This window comes from Galeopterus variegatus, unplaced genomic scaffold, assembly GCF_000696425.1.
Source record: "Galeopterus variegatus unplaced genomic scaffold, G_variegatus-3.0.2 Scaffold2057, whole genome shotgun sequence".
NCBI lineage: Eukaryota > Metazoa > Chordata > Mammalia > Dermoptera > Cynocephalidae > Galeopterus > Galeopterus variegatus.
In genome coordinates this window covers 112,400-138,122 of record NW_007728168.1, presented here as the reverse complement: position 1 = coordinate 138,122, position 25,723 = coordinate 112,400, and the positions used below count along the sequence as shown (strand labels likewise).

Sequence of the window (25,723 nt, the reverse complement as noted above, 5' to 3'; positions counted from 1 at the left end):
CAACTTAAAATCTGTGAATTGTTTATTTCTGGAATTTTCCATCTAATATTTTCATACCGTGGCAACTGAAACCATAGAAAGCACAACTGCAGATAAAGGGGGATTACTGTAGTATTTCTTACTGGGGTGGTGGTAAGAATATTCACCTTACAATAATAATAATTCAGTAAACTATATATTTTTTGCCATTTTTTTGTTTTTATTTTATGATATAAAGATTTAAAAACAAATGATGAGGGGCTGGCCAGTTAGCTCAGTTGGTGAGAACAGATTCAGATCCCCATACTGGCCAGATGCCAAAATAAAAACAAAAACAATAAATAAAGAGATAAAAATAAGTAAATGAATGATTGTGTCAAACGTCTTAAATTGGCACAGCATTTTTTTTAACAAAAAGAGCCAAAGAAATTTTTAAAAGATTTATTTATGCTTCTTAGTCTCTAAAGGTTATCGCTGTTCCTATACAGACGTCTAGTAGCCGGCGCCAGCTGTGTGCAAGCGGGCAGGTGGGGCCAAGACCCAGCTCGCACTCTCCCTGCTGAGCGCTGTGCCCTGGCCTGGGCTGTGATTTCCTCTAATGTTCACAAGGCACAAGTCAACTTTACAAGCAGGAGCCTCAATCCTGCATATCGGACAATAAGCTCCTTCAGAATACTTCTAGACTTCTTGTCTGCATCTTTTAACAACGTTTTATTGATTCTTTATTAAAATCAAAGTTCTAGCACTCTGGGCCAGACTACAATAAAACAAACAAGCACAATATCAAGCCCAATAAGCATGATGCTGAAATCTCACGATTCTCAAATCTCAAAGGTGTTCAATATATTCCACATTTAACTACTTTTTAACAAACCATATCAGAGAACCCCACTACGCCTTCCTGATTCCGTGTGAAAGCTGAATCATCATCATCTACTGCAGTGGTCCATCCTGTAGTCTTATTTTCCACACCAGAAAGCGAAAGGAACAAAACAGTGACAGGCTCAAGTTTTCCCAAGTATTAAAATTACTTCAGTCTTCAGGTTGTTTAGCTCCTTGTCTTGCTAATCTATCAGCTTCTTCATTGCCTATAAATCCCGAATGACCAGGAACATGCATCTGTTAAAATAAATTCTTCACTTTATTTTTCCTACTTTTTACATAAGCAACACATGCTATATTCTCATCATTTGGAAACAGAACTCTTCAGAGTAAACTGAGTATGCCAAAGCTCACCTTCACAGCTCCTCTTCCCCAGCATAATTCTGAACAGCACAACACATATCCCTTTCTCAAAATTTGTTTTTTGTGTTTATTCTTTTCTAAAATTTTTTAAATTTTATTTTTACTCCCCCCTAATATATATTCCCAACGCATTTATGCAGTAGATATATTTACAAAAGTTCCATTTGGTTTCTCTGCAGATTGGATTGTACTGTCAGATTGCTTCCTCCCCATTTAGCAATGGGACGTGGCAACCTTCCAGGCCACGTGCACGTACGTGTGATGCATGGACAGACATGCATGCAACATGCACACACTTTCTCCTCTGCAAGTGTTGTTAGGAAGAATGGGTACACTGACTGAAGCACCGTTCACATTTATGTTGTTGAAGCAAATTTACATGTCAGGTCACAGAGGGCAGAACAAAGTAGGGCTGAGACAATGGTTACAGTTTAACTTGCTCTGTATTATTTGCTCTGCAAGTGTTGTTAGGAAGAATGGGTACACTGACTGAAGCACCGTTCACATTTATGTTGCTGAAGCAAATTTACATGTCAGGTCACAGAGGGCAGAACAAAGTAGGGTTGAGACAATGGTTACAGTTTAACTTGCTCTGTATTATTTGAAAACATTTTTTTTTTTTTTTTTTTAAAGATGACCGGTAAGGGGATCTTAACCCTTGACTTGGTGTTGTCAGCACCACGCTCAGCCAGTGAGCAAACCGGCCATCCCTATATGGGATCCGAACCCGTGGCCTTGGTGTTATCAGCACCACACTCTCCCGAGTGAGCCACAGGCCGGCCCTGAAAACATTTTTTAATAAAAATTATCTATTATAAAAAAGACACTTCTGTTTTGGAAAAAGTCATGTTATAAGTCCGTATCATACAACTTTACTATTGTTTTAAACAAAATACGTTATAAATTAGTTTTATGTAACATTATGGCTGATTCCAAAGAAACTAATGGGTTGACTTAGATCCGAGTTGAATAGCGATGAGGTGCACGTGGGCTAGGCACTACTACGCATTAGTAAAGCATGTAAGGAGTGCAGGCCACCCCTCACACCACACTGACGGTGTGTTATACCTCCTAATACTCTCATTCAGACATTACTCATATGATGACCAAAAGAATCAAATGTGTTTTAATATACATTATGATATAATTTCATGGAAATTGTTAATTTAACTTATGTCATTAAGTCACTTACACAAATGATTAGTCTCTAGTTAATTTGGATGACAGATAGGAGCAACACTCACCCACTGAATGTCCATGCCATGGGTGAGCTCATCCAGCTCCACGAAGTCCTCTTTGTTCATCACATCTTTCCCAGAACTTGTCCTCCATCCATTTTTCTTCCACCCTTGCACCCAGTTAGTTATTCCTGGAAGAACACACTCACTGCTAACCGGTGTCGGTGTCCTGGTTTATTCCACCCTCCCTCCTGTATTCTGAGTCACCATCCTGGACTTTTCACTTCCTTAGTCGGCCTTAGCTGCTGTGGCCTTGGCACAGCCTGGAATAGTCTTGTCTCTTCCCTTTCCTCTAACTTGAACTCGACCTACAGCTCTCAGCTCCATATGTCACTTCCTCCGGGAAGCCTTCCCGGACTCACACATGCTCCCGCACTGCCCACATGCTCCTATACACGGCATTTCCCACAGAAGCAGTTAGCCACCATCCTAAGTTACTGAGGTATGTGGGGACTTGAAGTGCCACAAGAGCTGGGACTCCACCTCCTCACTTGTTCCTTCACACCTGACAGACCAGGTGTCATCCCCGTTGCCATCTGGGTCCTGCCCTGTTATTATACCTCCTACCGGTGAGAGAAATACCTTTTCTCATAGTTTCCCTTCATAGGTACTGGAAAATCATTACAAGACATAAGTGTGAAGACTCACCATTTATGGTAAACATACTGTCCGTATACAGAACCAATTTATTGATGTTCTGAGCCTTTGCTTGTTCAATGGCTTTGCAGGCTGCCTTGAAAACAAGTTGATAGTCATGCTATACGAAGTGTTAAAAATGACTTTAAAATTGAAACATTTCTTCTTTTTCTGCACTGTGATGATTATATTTGCTGTATGAAATAATCCTACACATACAATTCTTTTCATACACCTATTTAAAATAAGTTTTCAGAATTCTTCTATAAAATTCCTATCTTTAAGAATTGTTACTAACCTCAAAGTTTCTTCTGGACTTTGAATATCTTATATATTTAGATAGTAAAAAACCAAACAAAACAGGAGACTAGCTTGTACGTTCATAGTCAATGCTAAAGAAAAATAAACTTAAATATATCTGATAACTTACATGAATTTCTGCTCTTTGGTTTGTCTGGCGCCCAGGAAGTCTAATGCCTACATTTCTGTTTCAAAACAGTACAAAAGAAAATAAAATTATAAAGTGATTCCTCTTAGTGGATAAAACAGTTAGTATGTATTCACATTTGAAATATAAAAGTATCATGTAAAAACAACCTTTAAAAAATCAAACCAACGATACTAACACTTTTCTGAAATACGCCATGGTATGGTACTGTAGAAAGAACACTGGACCAGAAGTCAAAAGCTAGGCTGAATTTCTGAAACTGAAAGGCATTAACGTGTTGTCTTGGGCAAGTGCTAAACCCTGGACACTCAGTGCCACCCATGCTTCCCCTCTCCCAGGGGTTTGAGCTAAAATGAGATGTGGAAGTGAAAGAACTTTGTAAACTGTAAAGGTCAACAGAAACATAAAGTGGTATTACCATGAAACAATGTACCTGAAGCCTGCCTCACGGTGCTGATGGCACTTGTAAACACTGGAGCATACAGCTCAGAACTGGTGCACAGCAACTTGATGGGGGTCAAACCCTGCTTCCAGCCAAATTTCAGAGCTATCAGCTACTATTCAGGTTCTTTAACATCCAGGGGCTAGTTGTATTTGAATGATGGCACTTTACATCACCTTGACTTTGTGCCTATCAAATGTCAGGGGCACCTCTAAGTCATGTCTCCTCAGAAGATTCAAGTGACATGATAGCTTCCAAGTCTGGTGGCCTTCCCCATGCATCCCTGCCAAGGCCACCTCCCAGCATGCCAGGCAACTCTTCAGTGAAGGAGCAGTGAGGTCACTTTGGTGTAAATGCTTATTAGTGAAACAGAAAGACTCAACACATAGGGCTAGGAAAGTAATGCCGGGGTGCCTGATGTCCTCAAGAACAAAGCCAGTCAGTGTCAGCACGAGTCCAAGTTCAGTTCTGCTATCCCCTGCCAAAACTGTTTATTTGGCAGGTTTTCCAAATAATCAACCAGTAAGCAGACCCAACTCATCTTTTCACAAGCTGTGGTATATGATTCGGTAAATCTGGAATTTAAAAAACTCAGCTTGCTTTGTGTACTTACAAAGGATGGCCTGGCCCCCAGTAAACGCCAATTCCTGCTCGTGCCCTCCTCCGCCCATTACTGGAGCAGCAGCCATCAGTGTAGACAATGACAAAGTCTCCTGTGAGAGAGAAACAGTAAACTGGCTGGACTGGCGCTACTAAAAGCTAAAATTCACGTCAAAAATGTACTAAGGTTGAGTGAGTTAGCGTTTTAAACCAAGAGGGTATTTTACAATGCTGAAGAAATTTTCTAAGAAAACACGATCAATTACTTATACGAGGGTACTTCAACAAGTTCGTGGAAAGACTCATATCATCTTTAAATTCTAGTTTCTCATGAACCTGTTGAAGTATCCTCATATGGTGGCTCGTAACCCATGCTAAGGGGTCAAAGGCCAAAGATGCTGTCCCTTCTCTATCCCAGGGTCACCTTCACTTTCAGGAAGTTGTTCTTCCACAGAGGCAAGCAGTGCCTGGGTATGATGATGACCTTGCTGGCCAAAGGTCAAGTCAATGACAAATGCTGGTCTAATTATTTTGTTAGCATATTTGCCACTAGCAAAATGTGGTCTGTCTCTGCTTCTTTCCATCAAGAGATGGAGGGTTTCAACATGCCAAGGCTGTAAAGAACAAGGTGAAAGAGGACTGGTGGGAAGCCACTCTCAGGCCACTGGTGGCCAAGAGAACACTTCCAGCAGAGCAGGGGGAGTAGAAGTCAGGCTGCAAAGTGTTAAAGAGCAGGGGTGTGGGCAACACACACATGAGGCGTTTGTCAAGAGGCCAGTGAACCGAGCCCAGCAGAGGCAAAGGGGAAGGAGGCACGCTGAAGGGATGGGACACACGCCCAGCAGGACTGGAGCTGGGAGTCTTTCAGAACATGGGTGTTGGGAAGCCTCCTTAGTCAGCTGTAACTTATCAACACAACTACAACTTAACAACACAACTACAAACTTCCTCCCAGCCACTCAATTCTGTCTCGACTGCGAGCACCCATCACGTCAGGCACTGTGTTAGGGGCTACGGTGCTTCAAGCAGCTGTTAGCACACTGGAAATGGCTCGTTGCCCTGTTACTCCCCAAACATTGGCTTTGATTCCTACCGGTAAATAACCAAATCAAGGATACTTTTTTTTAAACATAACTGCAAAACTGATCTACTGCTTGAAAAAACATTTTCTACCAGTTTCCCAAGAATTAAATTATAAAATGACTTCTCCTAAGGGAAAACTTAGAAACTACAAATACACTGATTTATGCAAACAAACAAAAAACACAAAAAAAACCAAAAAAAAAGGTACTTATTTCTATGTTCCATTCATACATGTGAAAGAAAAAAAGGAGACATATAGCCACAACTGACTAAACACACACAACTGATTCCTGGAGGTAAAAGCAGAGAAAAAGGTCATGACTATCTTGCTTTTCAAGATAAGGTAGGAGCTCCTATATTTTATACAGATTGGTCATAAAAGGTTAAAATGCTAATGCCAGTGATTATAAAAAGCAGCTCTGTCTAGGGCCTTATTTGAAGAAGCAGAAATCTTTCTATTTTCTTTATCTTAGTGACCTAAAATAGTACATGCATAGAGAATACCGGTATTTGAAAAGAATACAATGTTTTTTTATTGGTAGTGTATATAATGATTTTCCTAAGAATATCCAAAAGTTTCATAATTCTGTACCACTTCATCCATTACAAAATAGTGACCGCAGCAATTTCTAGATAACCTTTGCAGATAAGAATGAAGATGATAAACATCAGCTCAAATTTCCCCATTAAGAAAGTAGGGAAAGTTTTTACATACAGATCTATTTTCATGATTGTTATAATGAAAATAAAAAACCCAAGAAAGATGTACCCATATAAGAAAACGTGTCTTTGCCAACTGAAGGCGCTGACTCTGTGTTCTGTTTCACACGCTTTGCACAGGGCTCCATGCTGTCATCGCTGTCTCCACCTGGGGGCTCACGGAGGGACTTGCGGGCTTTTACTTGGGATTCTTGCACATGTTTGTTCTTTTGCCCTGAAAGACAGAGTCTACTCATGAGCCAGAAACAACAAACATAACACGAAATGTTATGTAAGAATCAAGAAATCTGGTAAGTTGCTTCATGTCACTAAATCAGACTTAAACACCTACGTGTGTGGCCCTACAAAGACAGACTTAGTCCACACCATCTCAGACTTTGATGTCCTGTGAAATAATTCTAAATTTCTCAAGATAAGTCTGATAAGGGCAATGTGAATACAACAGCAAGCCTTCTGTTGAAAACAGAACCTGGTTTTGATGGACATGACAGAGATACCACGGGTTCTTGACCCTTCAGGGATCACAGACAGTTTGAAAATCTGAGGGGCTCTTTCCCCAGGAAAAACAAGGAGAAAATTCTGTATATAAGATCAGTGGTATCCATGGTTCAGACCCCTCCTTGCTGCAAATACTACAATTACATGGACACCAAGTTGAGAAACTCTAGGAAGGCTAAGAGGGCACAGGTAGGTCTAGCTTAAATAAACAGATAATGGGACACGTTAAGAAAGAGAAATAGAAATCAAAGGAGAAGAGCTTGGATCCCTCTGGGGAATCAGCACTGTTGCAGTTTTTCTTCAGTGTGGCTTCGAGGCTAATCCCAAAGGCATTCTCAAACATTATCTCAGAGTTATCTCACTCACTCTTTTATATTACAGCAGCTGAAAGAGAAGAATTAGGCCACGATTCAAAAAACCAGTTTCAATGTGAGTGCTACCTTTTATCAGCTGTGAACTTGGTCACTGACTTAAACCCTTTAGGATTCTGTAAAATAAGGAGCTGAACTGGACGATCTGAACCGACTCTTCCTACATGATCATCTTCTGAAGTGGGAATGGGAAAACAGAAAGATCAGCTAATTCTATCTGCAAAATACTGTTAACCAAACACTACAGAATTCACTTTAAGCTCTAAATTCGTAAATCAGGGATGGAAAAACGGGGCATAACATTTACCGAGTGCCTACTAGATAAGAACAAGACAAAATTTCCAGCCTAGTGTAGCTTCTCAACTCACACCTCTCGGGAGAGTGCTAAGGTAGACTGGGCAAACCTGAGAAAAACTGGTATGCCACGCATAGCAATGTCTGGCATTTCCACTCCGCCATATTTTGTGTTACTTTTATTTACCTTGAAAACCTCTACGTACTCTACAGAAGTAAACTAAAAAACACAGGCACAGGTTAAAGTTCAATTTTGTAGAATTTTATTTTTTTAAGTAGTACGGATTTTTAAAAAAAAATTTTTTAAAAGATGACCGGTAAGGGGATCTTAACCCCTGACTTGGTGTTGTCAGCACCACGCTCTCCCAAGTGAGCTAACCGGCCAACCCTATATAGGGATCTGAACCCGTGGCCTTGGTGCTACCAACACCACACTCTCCCAAGTGAGCCACGGGCCGGCCCAGTAATAAGGATTTTTATTGTCAAAACAAGACATCATAACAGAAGACATAAATAAACTGTTCTGATAATTTTAGATTCCAGTCTCTCTATGGAAAGGCCAGTTCCTGATATAGACAGGATACTATACAAACGAAAAAGCAGCAGGTATTTGAGACAGGGTTCGAGACACTGACCATGCACACAGTGAGGAGAAATAAAAAGGCAGTCTCCCTATTTCCCTTCTTCAGTGAGGTATGCCCCGAATAAAGGTGTGAAGCTCATTTTGGTAAAAAATGCTTTCATGTAGAAAAATTTTCAATTCTTTCATCTGTCCCTGAAAAAAGTTACAAGCCACGACTTGAATGAGGGAATCAAAATAAGGTGACATTAGTTTCACGTGAACCTCAAGACTATAATCTTACTGTAGTTACCAACCTCTGTACTTCACCAAGTCAGTAGACTGAATTTACTCCCTTAGGAAATTTCCAATCGAACTGAAATTAAATTAATCTCATTTAAAGTACAAAGAAGGATATGCAAGACAATGTTTGTTCTGTGACGTATAAAAGAGAAGCATCCCTCCAACATCACTGGCCCAAGAGGTATCACATGAAGAATGGGCTTCAGAACAAAGTGATCTATTAGATCTACCAAAAAGCCAGGAGACTCCAGTTTCAGCCTAGAAAGGGGGGTCCCTGCAGAGTATGGCTTTTAACTGTACCCAGATCTCAAACAGATCTGAAGTTGTCCTAACTGACAAAGGCTGGAGTGCAGCACCGGCAGTTAACAGGGCCAGAGTTGTCTAAACTAGTCAGCGAGCACCTCAATGCCATAATTTGTCAATGCTCACATTGACAGTGGTAAAAGAATTAAGAAGCTTGAGTTTTGGAAAAGCACAAACATTATTTACCTAAAAAGCAATGAACAAAGTTCTTGTTCGGCGGAAATGATACAAAAATAGATCATGAGGTTCCCACACTTCACCGCTAAAATTATCTGGTCTAACTTTAAACCAGTACAAAATGGCTTCTTCCACACAAGGACAAGCTTTGCACTAATGTTTCTCAAAGAACAATTACGTCTCTAGCTCTAGCCTCAGTTTAAGAGACTTCTGAAAAATACGCCTTTCCAGTGTCAAGAGCCAAGGTAAAAGGGGAATGGGGTGCAAGAAGCCCTCTATCCAGAGTCCCTGGAACAGAAAGAGCCCTAGAAGCCAGCGGGTGTGAGCACATTCAAGTCAAGGGTTTGAGCTTATGGGCCCATGGCAGTTGTTTCTTCCCTCCATCACTGGCTTGTCCATCTTGGGCAGCTTGAAGGTTTCTGGATCTTTAGCCATTTGGGTGGCCTGGGCACTGACTAGTTCTACTGGAGAAGGCTTCTGAGCTCCTCTGTAGGCCTGGATGGCAAAAGCTCCTGAATTGTACTTCTGGAGGGATCTTGGTCTAAAAAAGCTCCATTTATCTGACAGATTTCTGTCCTTATCCCCACTTCCAGGATCCATGTTGCTAGGATTTGGGCCAGGCAAGGCTGTGGAAGAACCAGAAGTGAACCAGCCTCTGGCCTTCTACTTAGGGTAAGAATGCAGGGTGCTGCTTGGGGTGGATTGGGATGATGGAGGCTGCTCCTCTTCTTCTGTTCTCTCTCCACTCTGGAGCTTAGTCTGTGGAGTGCTTCTGCCACATGAAGGTCCTTGGTCTCCTCAGGGGTAAGGCCCTTCTGGGGTGTGTCACCAGCGTCTCTCAGCCCTGCCTATTGCTCAAAACTCAGAATGGTTTCCTGGGTCTGTTTTGTGATCAGAGAATTCATGATAACATGGGTGGCTCTAGCCTTCACCACCAGGACCTCACCCATACTGTCAACGGCTGATGACAGGTTCACGGCAGGGGAGGACACTGGGCTCTCCTTCCTCCAATATGGCAAGGTACTAATATTCACGCTCTGGAATCAGTGGTTACCAGGGCATGCTGCCCACATCCAATGGAGGAGTAATGGGCGAAGGGTCCTTGAGGGCACCATCATAGCTGAATGCCGGGTGATACATCCCGAAAGACAGGGACAGCTTGCCTAGAACACCACTAGGCTCAAGAGCAGGTATTTCTGGTCGTCTTGAAGCCATTGAAAGAAAGACGGATCCAGGTGCTTTTTCTGTATAGAATTCAGAGCCGAGTCCCTGACACTGCAGAGAAATGATGTGACGACCCTGCTGACAGATGTTAATGAGGAGCATTGCCCAGCTGCTGCTAATTAGTGAACCTTCCCAGGAAGAGTCCACCCAGAGGTTGTTTTCCCACAGCCACAGAGCTGCCCATGGCCCAAACTCCAGTACTAAAGAGGCTCCGAGGACCCACGTCTTCTGAGAGGCTGTAGCGCAGTCGGGACTCAAGCCATGGTGAGAGTGGCGGTGACACCAAAGGTCCCCAGCACTGACTAGGGAGCACTGGCTGCTGGGCCAGCTAGCAGTCTTGGTGATAAAGCCTCTTAATATTGATATGATATTGATATAAATATTGGTTTTATTTAGTGTAACAGAGAAAGTTAAACTGGACTGAAAGTTTTTAAAGAACTCTTTGAAGGAAAGGAAAACCATCGTTGTCAGATAATTTTTACTTCACAAAATTGTGGTTTTCCTGAGTGACCTTAAAATCAGCTTATATAAACCATAATAGCTAGCAGATAGTTCAATAATTGCAAAATAAGGATAAATGTAATATTATGAGACAGAAAAACTGAAAAATGGGCTAATACTTTTGCTTTGATACAGTTCCTGAACACTGAAGATGTTAAATTCCAATTTATAAACATAAGTCACTAAGAGGTCTCTGTAAACTTCTAAGAACAAAGATTCATAAAGAACTAGCTTGCCTTAAGATTTAGAGTACTTCATAAACAGAAATACATTTATATTGAAGAACTGAGATATGGACAAATTACCAATTGATTAAAAACAAAAAATCTGTGAAAAAAAAAAAATTAAGAACCCAACAAAGAAGAGCCATACTTTCAAACTTGCTTTCTGTCCCAAACTGATTTCTCCATCGGGGTAGAAAATGTAACTCACATCAGAAACTCCTCTAAAAGCTGCTGGGGAGACAAAGGGTGAAGCAGGTGCCTGAGTGAGTATCTCCCCTGCTTTGGAAACTAGCCCTTCGAGGGTGATTCCAAGAATGACCTGCCTCTCCCTGAATTCTGCTTTGTCCAGAACTGTTATGGCATCCCAAAGGAGCAGTCATTACTGTTTGAGCATCTCAGTGGGCTCTAGAGAGACTGTTCACGAGAAGCTGAGTTCTGCTCATCTTAATCCATTGTAGTAAAAAAGTTTATAAGTTAATGAAAAATCATTTCCTAAAGGTAGGTTCAGATATATTTTTTAAATCTTGTGCTCATCTTATCTGAGTCCTGCAGGTCAGAGCCCTAAATATCTGATGTCCCTTATATTAGGGCTTAAACTTCAAATAACTATACTTTCTGTAACACACGAAATTGGAATTCGAATTGTGTGACTCTATCTGAAATAAAAGGAACCACACTCATCCCTTTAAAACTGTGTCCCATTCAGTCCAACAACAGTACAAATACATTTTTAGAAGACAAGGAATCATGGCATAGTGAGGGCACTGAATGGAACAGGAAATCTGAGTCCTGGCTTGTCTCTAATGCTGTTACTGACATGAACTACTATTCTCAACTGCTTTCAGGCCACTTCCTAATTTGTAAAATGGAAAAATGGAAGCAATCACAGTATCTTCTCGACATGCCTAGAGGACAGCTATACAGATCAAATGACATCTGGTATATAAAATTTTGAATAGGTTAAAATGTCACACTGATGTGAGAGGGGATTACCTTCTGAACTGTCAGGACTCACAGAGTTCCTAACAAAGGCCCAGGCCTCATCTTCTGTAGCAAACTTCTTAAATCTGGCAGCAGGAAACCGGTCCACCTGTGCTCTGCATTCATTCCTGGAAAAACATGCAACGTTATTTCCTTTCTCCCCGCTCTTTAACTTATGCCTTTTTTTTTTTTTTTTTTTTTTTTTTTTTTTAAAGATGACCGGTAAGAGGATCTTAACCCTTGGCTTGGTGTTGTCAGCACCACACTCACCCATGAGCGAACCGGTCATCCCTATATGGGATCCGACCCCGTGGCCTTGGTGTTATCAGCACCGCACTCTCCCGAGTGAGCCACGGGCCGGCCCAACTTATGCCCTTTTTAATTGATTAAGATTCTCTTCTTAAGTTGGGAATCGTGTGAAAATGGATGGGCTGTCAATTCCTGGGGGGGAAAAGGGTAACATCTTTCAGTTCATAGTTTTATCCTGCACATCAGACGCTACACCCTCTGTTCTGTTACAGCTAACCAGACGGTAAACCAGCACCATATGGCTTTCCTCAAACTCAAAGCATACTAAAATTCTGGGGTCTCTGAAAAAAAAGTTCTATTAATCATATCATTACAGTTGAAAGGTCAACTTCTGAGATGTTTCTTTCTCAATACTATAGCTGCCCTGCATAAGGAAACACGTGTACACACAGAGAGATGATAAATCTTGATATCACGTAGTGAGAAGAGTCCTGGTCGTGGAGTCAGAACTGGGCTCAAGTCCTACCTCTGTCACTTACTTGCCCTATGAATTTCAAAACTACAATAACTACCCTGAAAATGAGAATAACCCCACCCACCTACAAGGATAGTCACAGGGATCCAATCGAAAACACTAATTTATCAGAATGGTCTTTAAAAACACAGAAAAGGGCCGGCCCGTGGCTCACTCGGGAGAGTGCGGTGCTGATAACACCAAGGCCCCGGGTTCGGATCCCATGTAGGGATGGCCGGTTAGCTCACTGGCTGAGCGTGGTGCTGACAACACCAAGTCAAGGGTTAAGATCCCCTTACCGGTCATCTTTATAAAAATAAAAATAAAAAAATAAAAACACAGAAAAGACTAGGTTAGATACTGAGCTCCAGCTCCAATGTAGCAGGTGCGGAAAATCTTTTGGTGACGCTAGTTGGTACTGATGACGTGTTACCTTTGGGGAACTCTAACTTCAACAAACACGAAGTCTTGAACAGAGGTCCCTATGCGAGGGTGGCACCTTTTTCTTTCTTTTGGTGGCTGGCGGGTACGAGGCTGCGACCCTTGACCTCGGTGTTACCACACCGCGCTCTAACCGAGTGAGCCAACCGGCCACCCAGGGAACGCGGCCTTCCTGACACGGCAAACGAGACCTCGGCGGAGTCCAGCCTCCCGGGCCCGGGCCGCTGGCAGGCGCCTCGACGCGGGCGGCCCACTCACCAGGTGAGGAAGACCCCGGTCCTGCGGCCCCTCCTCACGGCGTAGAACATCCTGAGCCTGAAAGGGCCGCAGCCGCAGCGCACGGCGGCCAAGGCGACTCCGTGGGCCACGCACAAGAGCCGCTTCATCGCTCACTCCCCGCGCCGGGAAGCATCTCGGCTCCGGGACGCACGCTCGGTGATGGCAGCGGCGCCGCACTCGCACTTCCGGCGGCGGCGGCGCGGGGAGATGACGCGAGCCTGGCCGGGACCGTGGCGAGGGGCGTGGCCGTGGCGAGGGGCGGGGCGAGGAGAGAGCGATAGAGGACACATTCTGGGCTCGGGAGCGGGGATGGCGGGCTCTGGCTTAAGTACTGGACTGTGGTGTCGTCAGCACCATGCTCTAACCAAGTGTGCCAACTGTCTAGCCCTGGGACAATGCTTTCCCAACAGGTGTTAACCCCTGAAGTAACCAGAAGAAGGGATCTTAGGAGATTATTGCAAACTTTTCCAAAGTGGTTGCACCACTTTTCACTTTTGGGCAGCAAACTTTAAGAAGAGTCAACAGAACCATTCTCTCCATAACTGCATTTTGGTGGAGGTTTAAATTTGTGTCAATGCACGTCAGTGGAGTCTCGCTGTCGTCTTGATTCACATTTCCTGATCCCCAGGGACAATGGGCTTTTCCTCAAATTCTGTCCCTCACCTGTGTTTCCTCTGTGACATGACTGCTCAGCAGGTCACCAAGTGATGATGTTGCTGCTGGTCCAGGAAGCACACTTTGAGAACCACTGCCAATACAAAAATATTCACCTGTTAGTCCATTTCTGTGTATCTATAACAATACTGAGAGCAGAAGTTTATTTGGCTTATGATTCTGGGAGAGCCGCATCTGGTGCCAGCCTCAGGCTGCTTCTACTCATGGCAGAAAACAGCAGGCCAACCCACGGGTGCAAGCAGATCACATGGCAAGAGAAGGGGGATGCAGGGTCCTTTGAACAACCAGGTCTTGCAGGGACTAACAGAGCGAGAACTCACTCACTACCTGGGGCACTAATCTATTCATGAGAGATCTGCCCCCATAACCCAAACCACTCCCACCATTGCCAAGCTGGGGATCAGATGTTGACATGAGCTTTGGGGGGACAATATATGCAAAGTCTATCATCCATATTTTCGATTAAGACTTTTAAGTTTCGTTTTTGACCTTTAAGTCCTTGGCATTACCCCTCAGAGGTAATGGATATTCCTATACCCTATTACCTTACCCTCCTACTCCAAGCATATACACAAGAGAGACTAGGGGACATGGACAGCGTGAGAGTGTTGTGCACAATACATTCCTAGTAACAGTGTCCACAGTGGCAGAAATGCGGAAATAATCAACATGCCCATCAATGGAAATGGATTAATCAACTGTGCCATTGTCACCCAATATAAGGTTATACAGCACTCAAAATGAGTGAACCTCGTTGACACACAAGATAGATGAATCTTAGCAACATAATATTAAGTGAATAAAGCAAGCCCCCAAAGAAAAAATATCATGTCCTTTTTATAAATCTAACAATGACTAAAAAAAATACTCTTTGAGTTTACATATAGATGTGCTAAATATAGAGGAAAAGAAGAGAAGGATGAACTCAATTCATATAACGGTTACCTCAGGCTGTCTTCTGTGAAGCCAGGCATATACGAGATTTGCAAAATGTGAAGAGAATATATGTATTTTTTTTTTTTTTTGTCTTTTTCCGTGTCCGGCAACGGATCGCAACCCTCAGTGTTGCCCCCACACCGGACCGGGGACCAGCAACGGGATCGCAACCCTCGGCGCTGCTCCCGCGCCTCGCTCAGCCAGCAAGTGGGAACTGGTCCGTATGTGGGATCCGAACCCTCGGGCGGGAGCGCCGCCGTGCTTCCCAAGCAGCGCACTATCCAGTGCGCCACCGGGCCGGCCCAATGTATGTTTTTTAACATGGCAAACAATGCATAAGAATATTTTTTAATAAAATATTTGTTATTTATGTTTACCTGTTAACTTGTATGGGTTTATTATTTTTAATGAATCAATAACTAAGTTTTTAATTCTCCATTTTATCTTTATATGATAAACATTGATAGACATAGCCCAGATAAATAAATTTTCTTCAAAGTCTTCATAATTTTTAAAAGCGTAAAGAGTCCCAAGACCAAAATCTTAAGAACTGCTTAGAAAATAATTACACAGCAACATAGGAACACATGTAAAATAACATATTCAAACTATGTGCTTATAACTTCAATTTACATTTTCCTGCAAATTATACCATTTAATATCATGTTTCTGAAAAACACTTTAGGATTTCCTAAAATATGCAATTTTGATAGATAACTCCCCGAAACCATCCCCTGCTTCACAGAGAATGTGTTTAGCACAGTGCAGCATACAGAAGACACCACTAAACCACTTTTTATACAGCCCTAGTTACCATTCATTTATTTGTACTGTGTCCCAGGCACTGTGCTAGGTACTGCACACACACAGCCATTTATTAATCCTCATAATGTAACACTCATATTACCCTACATACAGCTGCGAATGCTGAAATTTAGAGAGAACAAGTAACTTGCACATGACGTGTAGACAAGAAGTAATACAACCAGGCCTCAAACCTGACTCCAAAGCTCACTCTCACAAACCTAAGTCATGGTTCTCAGAGCATCACCTGGGAACTTGTCAGAAATGGGAATTTCGGGCCTCAACCGAGACCTACAGAATTAGAAACTCTGGGGGGTGGAGCCCACCATTTGTACTTCATCAGTCCTCCCAGCGACCAAGTTTGAGACCTCTGTGCTCAGTGGTAGTCCTCCCACTTGCAGCCAGCCGAGCTTCCGTGTTTCTGGTATTCTGTTTGCTTCACACAACAACCCTGTTGGGTCAACAGGGCAGATATTATAATGTTTATTTAATAGATGAAGACACTGAGGCTCAAGGAGATTTTATGACTTGCCCAAAAGTCATCTAGCTAGTTTTGGAACTGAAACCCCCGATCGCAAATCTTCTGGCTCTTAATCTGAAGCTGGGACCAGCACCAATGAGGAATCTGGGAGCAGTAAGGTCAGAACAGTAGCTCATGTCCTCATTCTGCTGCTTTTAGTCGAGGATGAGAGGAGAACACCAGAGCAGGGTTACACCTCAGTGGGGTCTGGCCCACTGCAGAGGAGCCCATGCTCACTCTGACGGCAGCTGATGAGGTTCCATTGCATCTCCTACAAGCCATTCATGGTGTACTAGGATTAAGTAGTACAGTTGGGGACCTTGATCGCCCACACCGAGAGCCAGTCATCACCCAGAGGAGTTAAACCCATACAGAACCCAGATGCAGGGTCGTTTGCAGTAAGTATCCACTTCCTAGTCTCAGCCCCTCACCTTCCATTCATTTCCCCACAGCTCCACACCTCCACGCCCCGACGCCCACGTCCCACCATGACACCAAAGGCTGAGATGTGGTGGGAGCTTTGTCCTGGTGCAGGCAATGTGGGGGATCTCATCTGTAAAGCAAGTATAAACAATGATAGAACCCGACCAAAAGTCAGACCACTTTGTATAATCTCCAAGCACCGGCAATTGTAAATGCTGTCACTGATGAATTCTTCTCCAAGAAAAAACTCTCTTGTTGGTCTAAGTCTAAGCAACTGGCTGTGGTTACTGCTGAGTTTTAGTTTATATACATATAAACTTCCCATTTTTGTTGCTGATCTTTAGTAAACATTATGTTTTACATGGAAGTTAATTCCAAGACCTCCCAGTTATCCAATTGGTTCCGACACGTGTGCATTCAGCTACAAGAAGTTCTTTTGGTTCAGAAGCGTGTTGCTTGCACGCTTAATTGGAGTTAGATCCAATTCCTGGGGTACCATGACCTCCTGCATTTAAGCAGTGGCCATGGTATCACCAGGATTGTAAAGACAAAGAGAAAGGACTTGCATGACTTCATTTTACGTGATCACTGTGTTTAAAATTCAAAACAGTGAAACACGGCAGTGAGAATTACAAGGTGAAATATTTTTGTTAAAGTGCAGATTTTAGGGCTGTCCAATTAGCTCAGCTGGTTAACCACAGTGTTATAACAGTAAGGTCAAAGGTTTGGCTCCCCATACTGGCCAGCCACCAAAAAGAAAAGTGCAGATTTTAGCTTACACATTAAATATTTTACCGAATTTGAATAATATCTTTAAAACAGAAGTGTATTCTTTATTTTTTCCAGATTTTTAAAATAACCTTTATTTTTTTTATTCCATACTGGCCAGCCACCAAAAAGAAAAGTGCAGATTTTAGCTTACACATTAAATATTTTACAGAATTTGAATAATATCTTTAAAACAGAAGTGTATTCTTTATTTTTTCCAGATTTTTAAAATAACCTTTATTTTTTTTATTTTTTTTTTTTTTTTTTAAAAGATGACCGGTAAGGGGATCTCAACCCTTGGCTTGGTGTTGTCAGCACCACGCTCAGCTAGTGAGCAAACCGGCCATCCCTATATAGGATCCGAACCCGCGGCCTTGGTGTTACCAGCACCGCACTCTACCGAGTGAGCCACGGGCCGGCCCTAAAATAACCTTTATTTTTAAAAAGCTAATATGTGCATTACGGGAAACTGAAAAACACAAGAAGCTAAGAACAAAGTCACCCACAATCACAAGCAGTTAGTTTGGCGTGTCCTTCTAGATCGTCTGTGTGTATATGCAACATCCAACTTTATGTGACTGAGATTGTACAGCATGTATCATGCATTTTCACACATTATGAATATTTACTAATTCAAAATCCCAAAGCTATATGAGTATTTTGATAACCAAGTATACACTACAACAACTCAATCTGTTAAGAAAAAAATGTGATCCTGACTTTCTTGGGGTACTCTTCTTCATAAATGTAATTGTTGATTTTAAAACTGAAGAATGAATTAAGAAAACAATGATTACCACTGACTATTACATGGTCACGACTGAAAATACTTCCGTTGAGTGGAGAAGGGCATCAGTCCACTCAGCGGTCAAATGCACTTGGAATGTCACTGTCCCCCTCTGTCCTCCCATACACACACTTCCTCAGGTTTCTACTGTGAACGGGACAGTGCTGGCAAAAGTGTGATACCTGGTGCTCTTTTTGGTAAGTCTGTGTCTAGTGGCTCGCCCTTTCCAGACCTCAGCTTCATCACTGGCAAAACGCCGCAGCCACGATGCTGCGTGGAGGTCAGGCAGAGTCCTGGCACCAACACCTGGAGAGCCGGACGAGGGTGGGCATGTTACCAGATGCAGGTCCAGCTGCCGGCCCCCTTGAGAAGGAAAGAAAAAAATTCAGAAGTCAAATGGTTGGTGTTAGAAAAACAGATGTATTCAACTGAAGGAGTTGGTAGGCTACCTCCATCTCGAAGACTTAGATTTACTGAGGGGTTTTTAAAAGGGGCGGGGGGGGGGTTGAGGGAATGGAATGTGGGAGGTGAAAAGCAGGAGAGCAGGAGATGTGAGTGACGAGGGGTCCAGTTCTGTGGGTCAGGTGCAAGGTCTCACCAAGGCCTCTCTGGTTTCTGTTCTCATCTTTGCTGTTATCTCAGGACCTGTTGGGCCCATTTTTTAGGAGCAAACATTATCTGTGAGCCACATGGTGCCTATGGGTGGAGGATGAAGATGGCGCCCGGGGGAAGTAGGGAAGGTGTAACCCAAGACAGCTCCAGAAGGTTTTTATTGGTCCTCCAGTATTTCCGCACTCGTGAACCCTGCGTGATCGCTGTGCTCAACATGTTAGTACAAAATGCATGCACACATGATCCTTTAATCAATTGGTTAGTTCGTGGAAAGCCCCTGCTTGCTTGCTTATATAAATTGCAGTGTAAGGCAATGAAGTGGAACTGCCCTGACAGAACCCCTGCCGCGTCCGAGTGTCTCTTTCACGGGGCTGGGTGGGCGGGCAGCAGGCTCACTTTTCCCCGAGGTCCCTCAGTCCCAACGCTGGGGGTAACCCTGTTGGCTCCTTCTCCTACTGGGTCTGCGGGAGGACCCCAGGCGCAGCCCCACAAGGACCCTGCAGGATTTTGATTTGCGCCGTTGTACTTGGCTGGTGCCCAAGGTCAGCTTCCGTCACTTGGCCTTGATCATTTCTCAAAACTCTACAAGTCTCAAAGAAAGATCAGTTAGCTTTGCAAAGTACTGATTAGCTTTTTGACCTTGTTTTCCTACTTAGCGAGTGAGATAAGTAAGTCAGGGGATGGGAAGCAAGAGTGGAGAGAAAAAAGTGTCTTTAAAATCCTCCCCCCTCCGCAGCCCGGGCAGCTTTAGGTCCCAGGTGGCTTCAGTCCTGCTCCCTCCGACAGGCAGGTGTGAGCGAGTGAGCCTTCAGGCGGTCCCCTCCCGCTCGCCTGTCCCGGAGCTGCAAAGTTCACGGGCGTTGACCTCACATTCCAGCTCTACAGTTGACTCTGCGGTTCAGCTGTTAAATCTGGCGAGCTGCTTAGTCTGTCCCCTCCTGTGAACAGAAGAGATAATGACACTGTCATGATAGCTGTGATGCTAAGATAATGTGGGACATGCCACTGACACGGATGAGAAGTCCGTCTCCAGGGTCACGCTCATTCCCTTCATCCTGCACATATTTCATGAACATGAGTAGAAAGAAGGACGTTGCTTTTTATGAAACATACTGAAGATGAGCAAACTGTCAGTTTATGAGGAAAATCAAAAGCATAAATATTTCCACATTTTAAATATTAATATATGAGCGATTTCCTTTCGTCCACCTGGCAGGTCGCTGATGTCGTGTGCTGTTACATAGGGAAAGGGGCCTTGAAGCTTCACAGAGCAAGCCCGTGACCTCGCCGCGATGAAGCGCGTGCTCACCAGAGTCTTCCCTTCATTGCAGGCTCTCACACTCAGTTCACGAACGTTGGCCGGTGGATAACAGTCACGCTAAAAGCCCTGCCAGCTGTAAGTGGAGGGAGAGAGAGAACCTTCTGTTAAATTCAATCCATCAGTTCTTGATCGAACAGAAGGGCCCACAAATTCATCTTCTGTGCAAGGACTCATTGGTCGCTCTCCTTCTGTCATTGTATTATTAACATTAGGATTTGCCTGAGAAGAGTGCCCTTGACACCTGCGGGCTCTCTCACCCGTCTGACCTCTAGGCTTTCTGCATCACAGATGCTGAGATTATAGATTCCCAGCACAGGCTCCTCTTCAACAGGTATTTTTACACAATATAGAAGTAGTATTTTTTTTTAAGAGGTTAACAGATCTTGGCTTTTTAACTCCCACCCCTCTCCCCAACCCCGGCTGTATTCAATCCCGGACCAAGTACCCAGAGTCTCTTGGTCTCTCCAGGATGAAACTGCAGGTACTGTAACTGGCTTCTTCCACACTAAGAGAAATCTTAGTTCCTTGGTACTACATCTATTGTCATTCCTCACTGCATCTATCTGGTTCCTTGCTACTCAAAGTGTGGTCCCCGGACCAGTGTCATCAGCATCACCTGGAAGATATTGGGCCTGTCATAGACTCAATGTTCGTGTCCCACTCAAAATGCATGTTAAATCCTAACCCACAAAGTGATGGCATTTGGAGGTGAGACCTTTGGGATCAGCGCCATAGCAGAGAAGTGGGAGAGCTCTTTCTCCCCTTCTGCCACATGAGGACACAGCAAAAAGAATGTGTGAACCAGGAAATGGGCCCTCGCCAGACACTGAATCAGACACCACCTTGTTCATGGACTTCCAGCCTCCAGAATGGTGGGAAAGGAATTTCTGTGGTTTATGAGCCGTCAGTCTATGGCAGGTTTGTCACAGCAGCCTAAAGAGCTCCAGCCCAGAACTTCTGAACCAGTATCTGCATTTTACCATGATCCCAGGTGATTTGTAGTCTGCACATTGAAGTTAGAGAAACGCTTATTGTTAAACTCAGATATCATTTAACCAGTGGGTCTAATTCCCTCATTAATAGAAGATTAAATCGAGAATTGAAAATATTAGATGACTTGGTTCAGTAATAGTTGTTTGTTCTATGAAAGTAATGTTCAGTTCTGTCCAAGTTAGAATGTGAAAAAAATAAATTGAAAAAATTATTGCTTTTTTCTGGCGGCTGGCTGGTACAGGGTGCTGTTATCAGCACCATGTTCTCCTAGTGAGCTAACTGGCCATCCCTAAATTTTTTTTTTTTTTAATTCAGAGATATCAGGATCTCAAGAATCATTTGTTTGGAAAAGTGTCCTATAAACAGATAATTAAAAAAAATCTGTGGTGGAGGGCAGGAAAACTCAGTTGAAAAATAGCCAAAGGTTATGAATAGAAAGTTCACAAAAAATCTCACTTATAAGTGTGAGCCAAAATAGTGTGAGAAGTGAGAGGGGCCCGACTCCCAGTGCTGGAGGAAGCAACTACACATATGGCCAGGGAGAAGGCTGGATCAAACCCTGGGTGTTGGAGTAGAGCTGGAGGTTGAATTCACGATTGTTTTCTACTGTTTAAACTTAAAAACAAACAAACAAACGAAACCCCCACCTTTACTAAGCTATAATTTATAAATCATAAAATTCACCCCTTGTACATATACAGTTCAATGATTTGTATAGTAACTCTATAGAGTTGCGCAATCACAATACAGTTCAGAATGTTTCTATCATCCCCAAAATTTCCTCTCCAGTTCAGTCAGTGCCTCTCCCAGCACTAGCCCCAGGCAGCTACTGATCTGTTTTTCTTATATATTTTCCTCTTATAGGATTTCATATAGATGGAATCGCACAACGTGACATCTTTTGTGTCGGGTCTCTTTCACTTAGTACAATTTTTTCAGGTTCGTTCATGTTATAACCTATGTTAATAGCTTGCTTCTTTCATTTCTGAACAGATTCCACTGTATGGCCATTCTGTTTGTCCATTCATCAGTTGATGGACATTCGGGCTGTTCCCTGTTTTTGGTGATTATGAGTAATGATGCTATAAACATTCACATACAAATTTCTGTGTGAACATATGCTTTAATTTTTCTTACCTAGATGTAGGAGAGGATAATTTTTTTTAGCATTCATAATTTGCTTTAGAAACTTTGAATTTGATTAGCATTAAGGTAATATTTATGTTTATCCAAAGTGTTCTGAGCCCCAGGCAGCTACTGATCTGTTTTTCTTATATATTTTCCTCTTATAGGATTTCATATAGATGGAATCGCACAACGTGACATCTTTTGTGTCGGGTCTCTTTCACTTAGTACAATTTTTTCAGGTTCGTTCATGTTATAACCTATGTTAATAGCTTGCTTCTTTCATTTCTGAACAGATTCCACTGTATGGCCATTCTGTTTGTCCATTCATCAGTTGATGGACATTCGGGCTGTTCCCTGTTTTTGGTGATTATGAGTAATGATGCTATAAACATTCACATACAAATTTCTGTGTGAACATATGCTTTAATTTTTCTTACCTAGATGTACGAGAGGATAATTTTTTTTAGCATTCATAATTTGCTTTAGAAACTTTGAATTTGATTAGCATTAAGGTAATATTTATGTTTATCCAAAATGTTCTGAGAATTTGGAGTTCTACATTTATGTCTTTTTTTTCAGTTGGGTAAATTTGTTTTGTTTTTCTTTTTTAAAAAATTTATTTATTTATTAATATATACTTTTTACATTCAAAGATGTTGTGGAGCAATGGGGGGAGGGGGAAGGAGGGAGGGTGTGGTCACGGCCATGGCACCGCCCTTTATTCTGGCAGGGCAGACCAGGGGGCTTCCAACAGCAGCACAGTCATTGCTGGCCTGTGCAGATGTCAGGGGGGTGTGGCTGAAGCCCTTGGCACTCCACCACCCAGCTCAGGAGTCCAGGGTGTTTCCAGTGGTGGCTGGGTGGTTGTCGCTGGGCTGGGTGTGGTTGCCGAGAGGTGTGGTTAAGGTCCTTGAGTTGACTCACCAGCCTCTGAGTGTCTCCTTTTTTTCAGTTGTCTGTGGCTCCTTGTTCCTATGTGGGTCCACAAGAACCCTGTTAGTGGTCTTGCTGGCCTGGGGGCCACCAAGGCCCTCTTCTCCCCTGCCACCTCCAAGCAACTTTATATGAAGGGCACAGCTGCAGCTTTTGCCAGCTCCTGCTCTGTGTGCTCACCAGGGACAGTCTTAAAGCAGCCAGGACTTGAAATGGTGGGAGTGGTCCTTTCTCTCATCGTGGCTTCTCCCACCTTCACGCACTCTGTAGGTCTCTCCTCCTCTTCCCCTGAGCTCTAGTGTCCCCAGCTTGGCTGTCATTGCTTTTTAATAGTTGTAAATTGGTTGATTTGTGGGAGAGAATGACGTGATACTGGGGACCATCTATTCTGCCATCTTGACCGGAAGCTCTATATTCATGTCTTCTGTAATGAAAATAATATACATATATATAAATCTGAGTTTTGACTCATAAGTCAGAAAAGATTTCAGGCAAAACTCAACAATCTGTATTCACGGATTGTTCTTTGCTTATCATGTATTTGTATTTGATCACTCCCTGACCCCTCTGCTGGAAAATAAAAATGTTGGCTTGCACTGGGTGAGAAACAGAAAAGCAGCCCCTGACACACAGGAGCTGGCCTGGCACTATCCGCTGGCCTTGGTGTTGTGATAATCAGTCTGGCACCCACAGCAAGGTCTTGGTGCTTTGCTGTTGAACATAAATGATTTCAGAGAACATCAAAATCAGACACAGCTACATCAATTCACTATTGATGAAGATGAAAATGAGACCACTCCAAAATCACGTAGACAAAGTATGAACATTGTCTGAGTTACAAAATCTCATACAACCTGCCCTCCTGGCTAATAAGAGTGACAGCTGATCTTTTAAAAAAACTGATTATAGCTGTAGCCTTGCTCTAGTCTGCTCTTGATATTAGTGAGATTAAGACACCCAATCACAGAATTACTCCTGCTTCCTGACAACATCCAATCCAGAGCAATCCCACTTTCTTTAAGCCCTCCTCCAAATTACCTTACACAAACTCAAACCCTATAAATCTTTTCTAACACCTCCTTATAAGATGTCCCACGGTTGCTCAGTGTGTATGTTTTCCTCCCTGTAATAATAAGCCAACTTGTTCAATTACAGGTGTGTTCATGGTGGTGTTTGGTATCATCAAGATAATACCATTAGTCAATCATTTAGATTATAATGGCAAACACTGATATAACAATATCTGTTAGAATGGTAGGAAATACTGTATATCATAAAATGAAAGAGAACTTGTAGCTTAAACAAAGATCAAGAAAATTATAAAGCTTGAAAAATCAAAACAGGGATTAGGATATTTAAAAGTTTTTATGAGTATGTGAAATTCTTGTGTTCTGATATTATAGAAATTTAGAAGTAGGAGGCTGTTACTTCAGCTAGCAATTATTTCTCATTATGTTATTGTAGATTGATAACTCAGATGGTGGCTAAATAAATCCATTTAAAGAATTTTGGAGACTGAGTTTGAAGTTCTTTCTATGCTCTCAAGGTCAAGTAGATCCTTCTCTCTTTTAGTAGCTGAAAGCCTCTCCTTTTTATGGCCTTAAACATGTCAGCTTGTTAGGGTGCCAAAATCCCTAAACTGAAAACAAGCTGAAACAATTGCCCTAAACTGTCTATCACAGAAGATCCAATAGACACCAGAGTGAGAGATCACAACTAAACTGGAGCAGAACAAACAGACTGTAAATCCTCCTAGAACTTTTTGATTTTTATTAAGTATTCGTGTGTATGGCTTATAATAATATTGATTTGTTATTTTGAATTTATTCTCTCTTATTGTCAGATAAAGCAAGTGATTATATTTATGTTTTTAGGAATCAAAATTTTTATTTTTTTATCTTTTTTTGTGGCTGGCCAGTATGGGGATCTGAACCTTGACCTTGGTGTTACAACAAAGATTTTTATTATAAAAGGAGATGCGATTATAGAATCAAGGATTTTTAGAAGAAACACTGTCCAATTAGAACCAGATTGGGAATGTCAATATGAACTTGTATATTTATATGAAATTATTTTTAAAAAGCATCTTTTTTAGCTATGTCCACTGAAATGGCTCCTAGTGCCAAGAGTCTGGCCTCTAATACTATTTTCCAAAAAAAAAAAAAGAATCAGGGCTTCTTGGATAAGAGGTTTATTCCATGCCTGGGGCATAAAAGTACAAAGTCAGCCTGGAACATCTTGTGCCAGAAAGCAAGAATATATTCAAAGATTAATGGAGATGACAGGTCACTAGAGGTAATCAGAAAGAGGTTCCTATTGGCCACAATTTTTTTTTTTGCATATATGTGGGCTCACAACCATAAACATTTTGTGTGGGGATTTTTTTTTTTTTTTGTCAATATACAATGTGGTTGATTATTATGACCCATCACCGAACCCTCCCTCCCTCCTCCCTCTCCCCCCTCCCACCCAAGAATGTCCTTTCCGTTTGCTTGTTGTAACACCTTCAAAGAA

General features: G+C 42.5%; 1 protein-coding gene and 1 pseudogene across 2 annotated transcripts; both read right to left on the bottom strand.

Annotated features, from left to right (window-relative positions):
* Positions 1–405: 405 nt before the first annotated feature.
* On the bottom strand, positions 406–13,473 carry RNASEH1 (ribonuclease H1). Of its 2 annotated transcripts, none has more exons than XM_008580273.1 (8): positions 13,289–13,473; positions 11,839–11,954; positions 6,441–6,605; positions 4,602–4,701; positions 3,529–3,583; positions 3,111–3,195; positions 2,469–2,593; positions 406–1,098 (listed from the first exon to the last, which is right to left on the bottom strand). In XM_008580273.1, exons 1-8 carry the CDS (start codon positions 13,414–13,416, stop codon positions 1,012–1,014), a joined length of 861 nt encoding a protein of 286 aa, XP_008578495.1. In that variant the 5' UTR covers positions 13,417–13,473; the 3' UTR covers positions 406–1,011. The 2 variants fall into 2 exon arrangements, with proteins under 2 accessions (XP_008578495.1, XP_008578497.1); XM_008580275.1 differs by lacking the exon at positions 13,289–13,473 and adding an exon at positions 12,097–12,130.
* On the bottom strand, positions 9,202–10,111 carry LOC103596615 (annotated as a pseudogene).
* Positions 13,474–25,723: the final 12,250 nt, after the last annotated feature.

Bases quoted from the DNA above. Each gene is read 5' to 3' on its own strand.
- RNASEH1 (XM_008580273.1), bottom strand. From the start codon at position 13,416: ATGAAGCGGCTCTTGTGCGTGGCCCACGGAGTCGCCTTGGCCGCCGTG. The intron at 4,702-6,440 runs GTACATCTTTCT...TCTCTCTCACAG, and splicing joins AGACACGTTTTCTTATATGG to GAGACTTTGTCATTGTCTAC. The intron at 1,099-2,468 runs GTGAGTGTTGCT...TTATTTTAACAG, and splicing joins ATGGCATGGACATTCAGTGG to ATGCATGTTCCTGGTCATTC.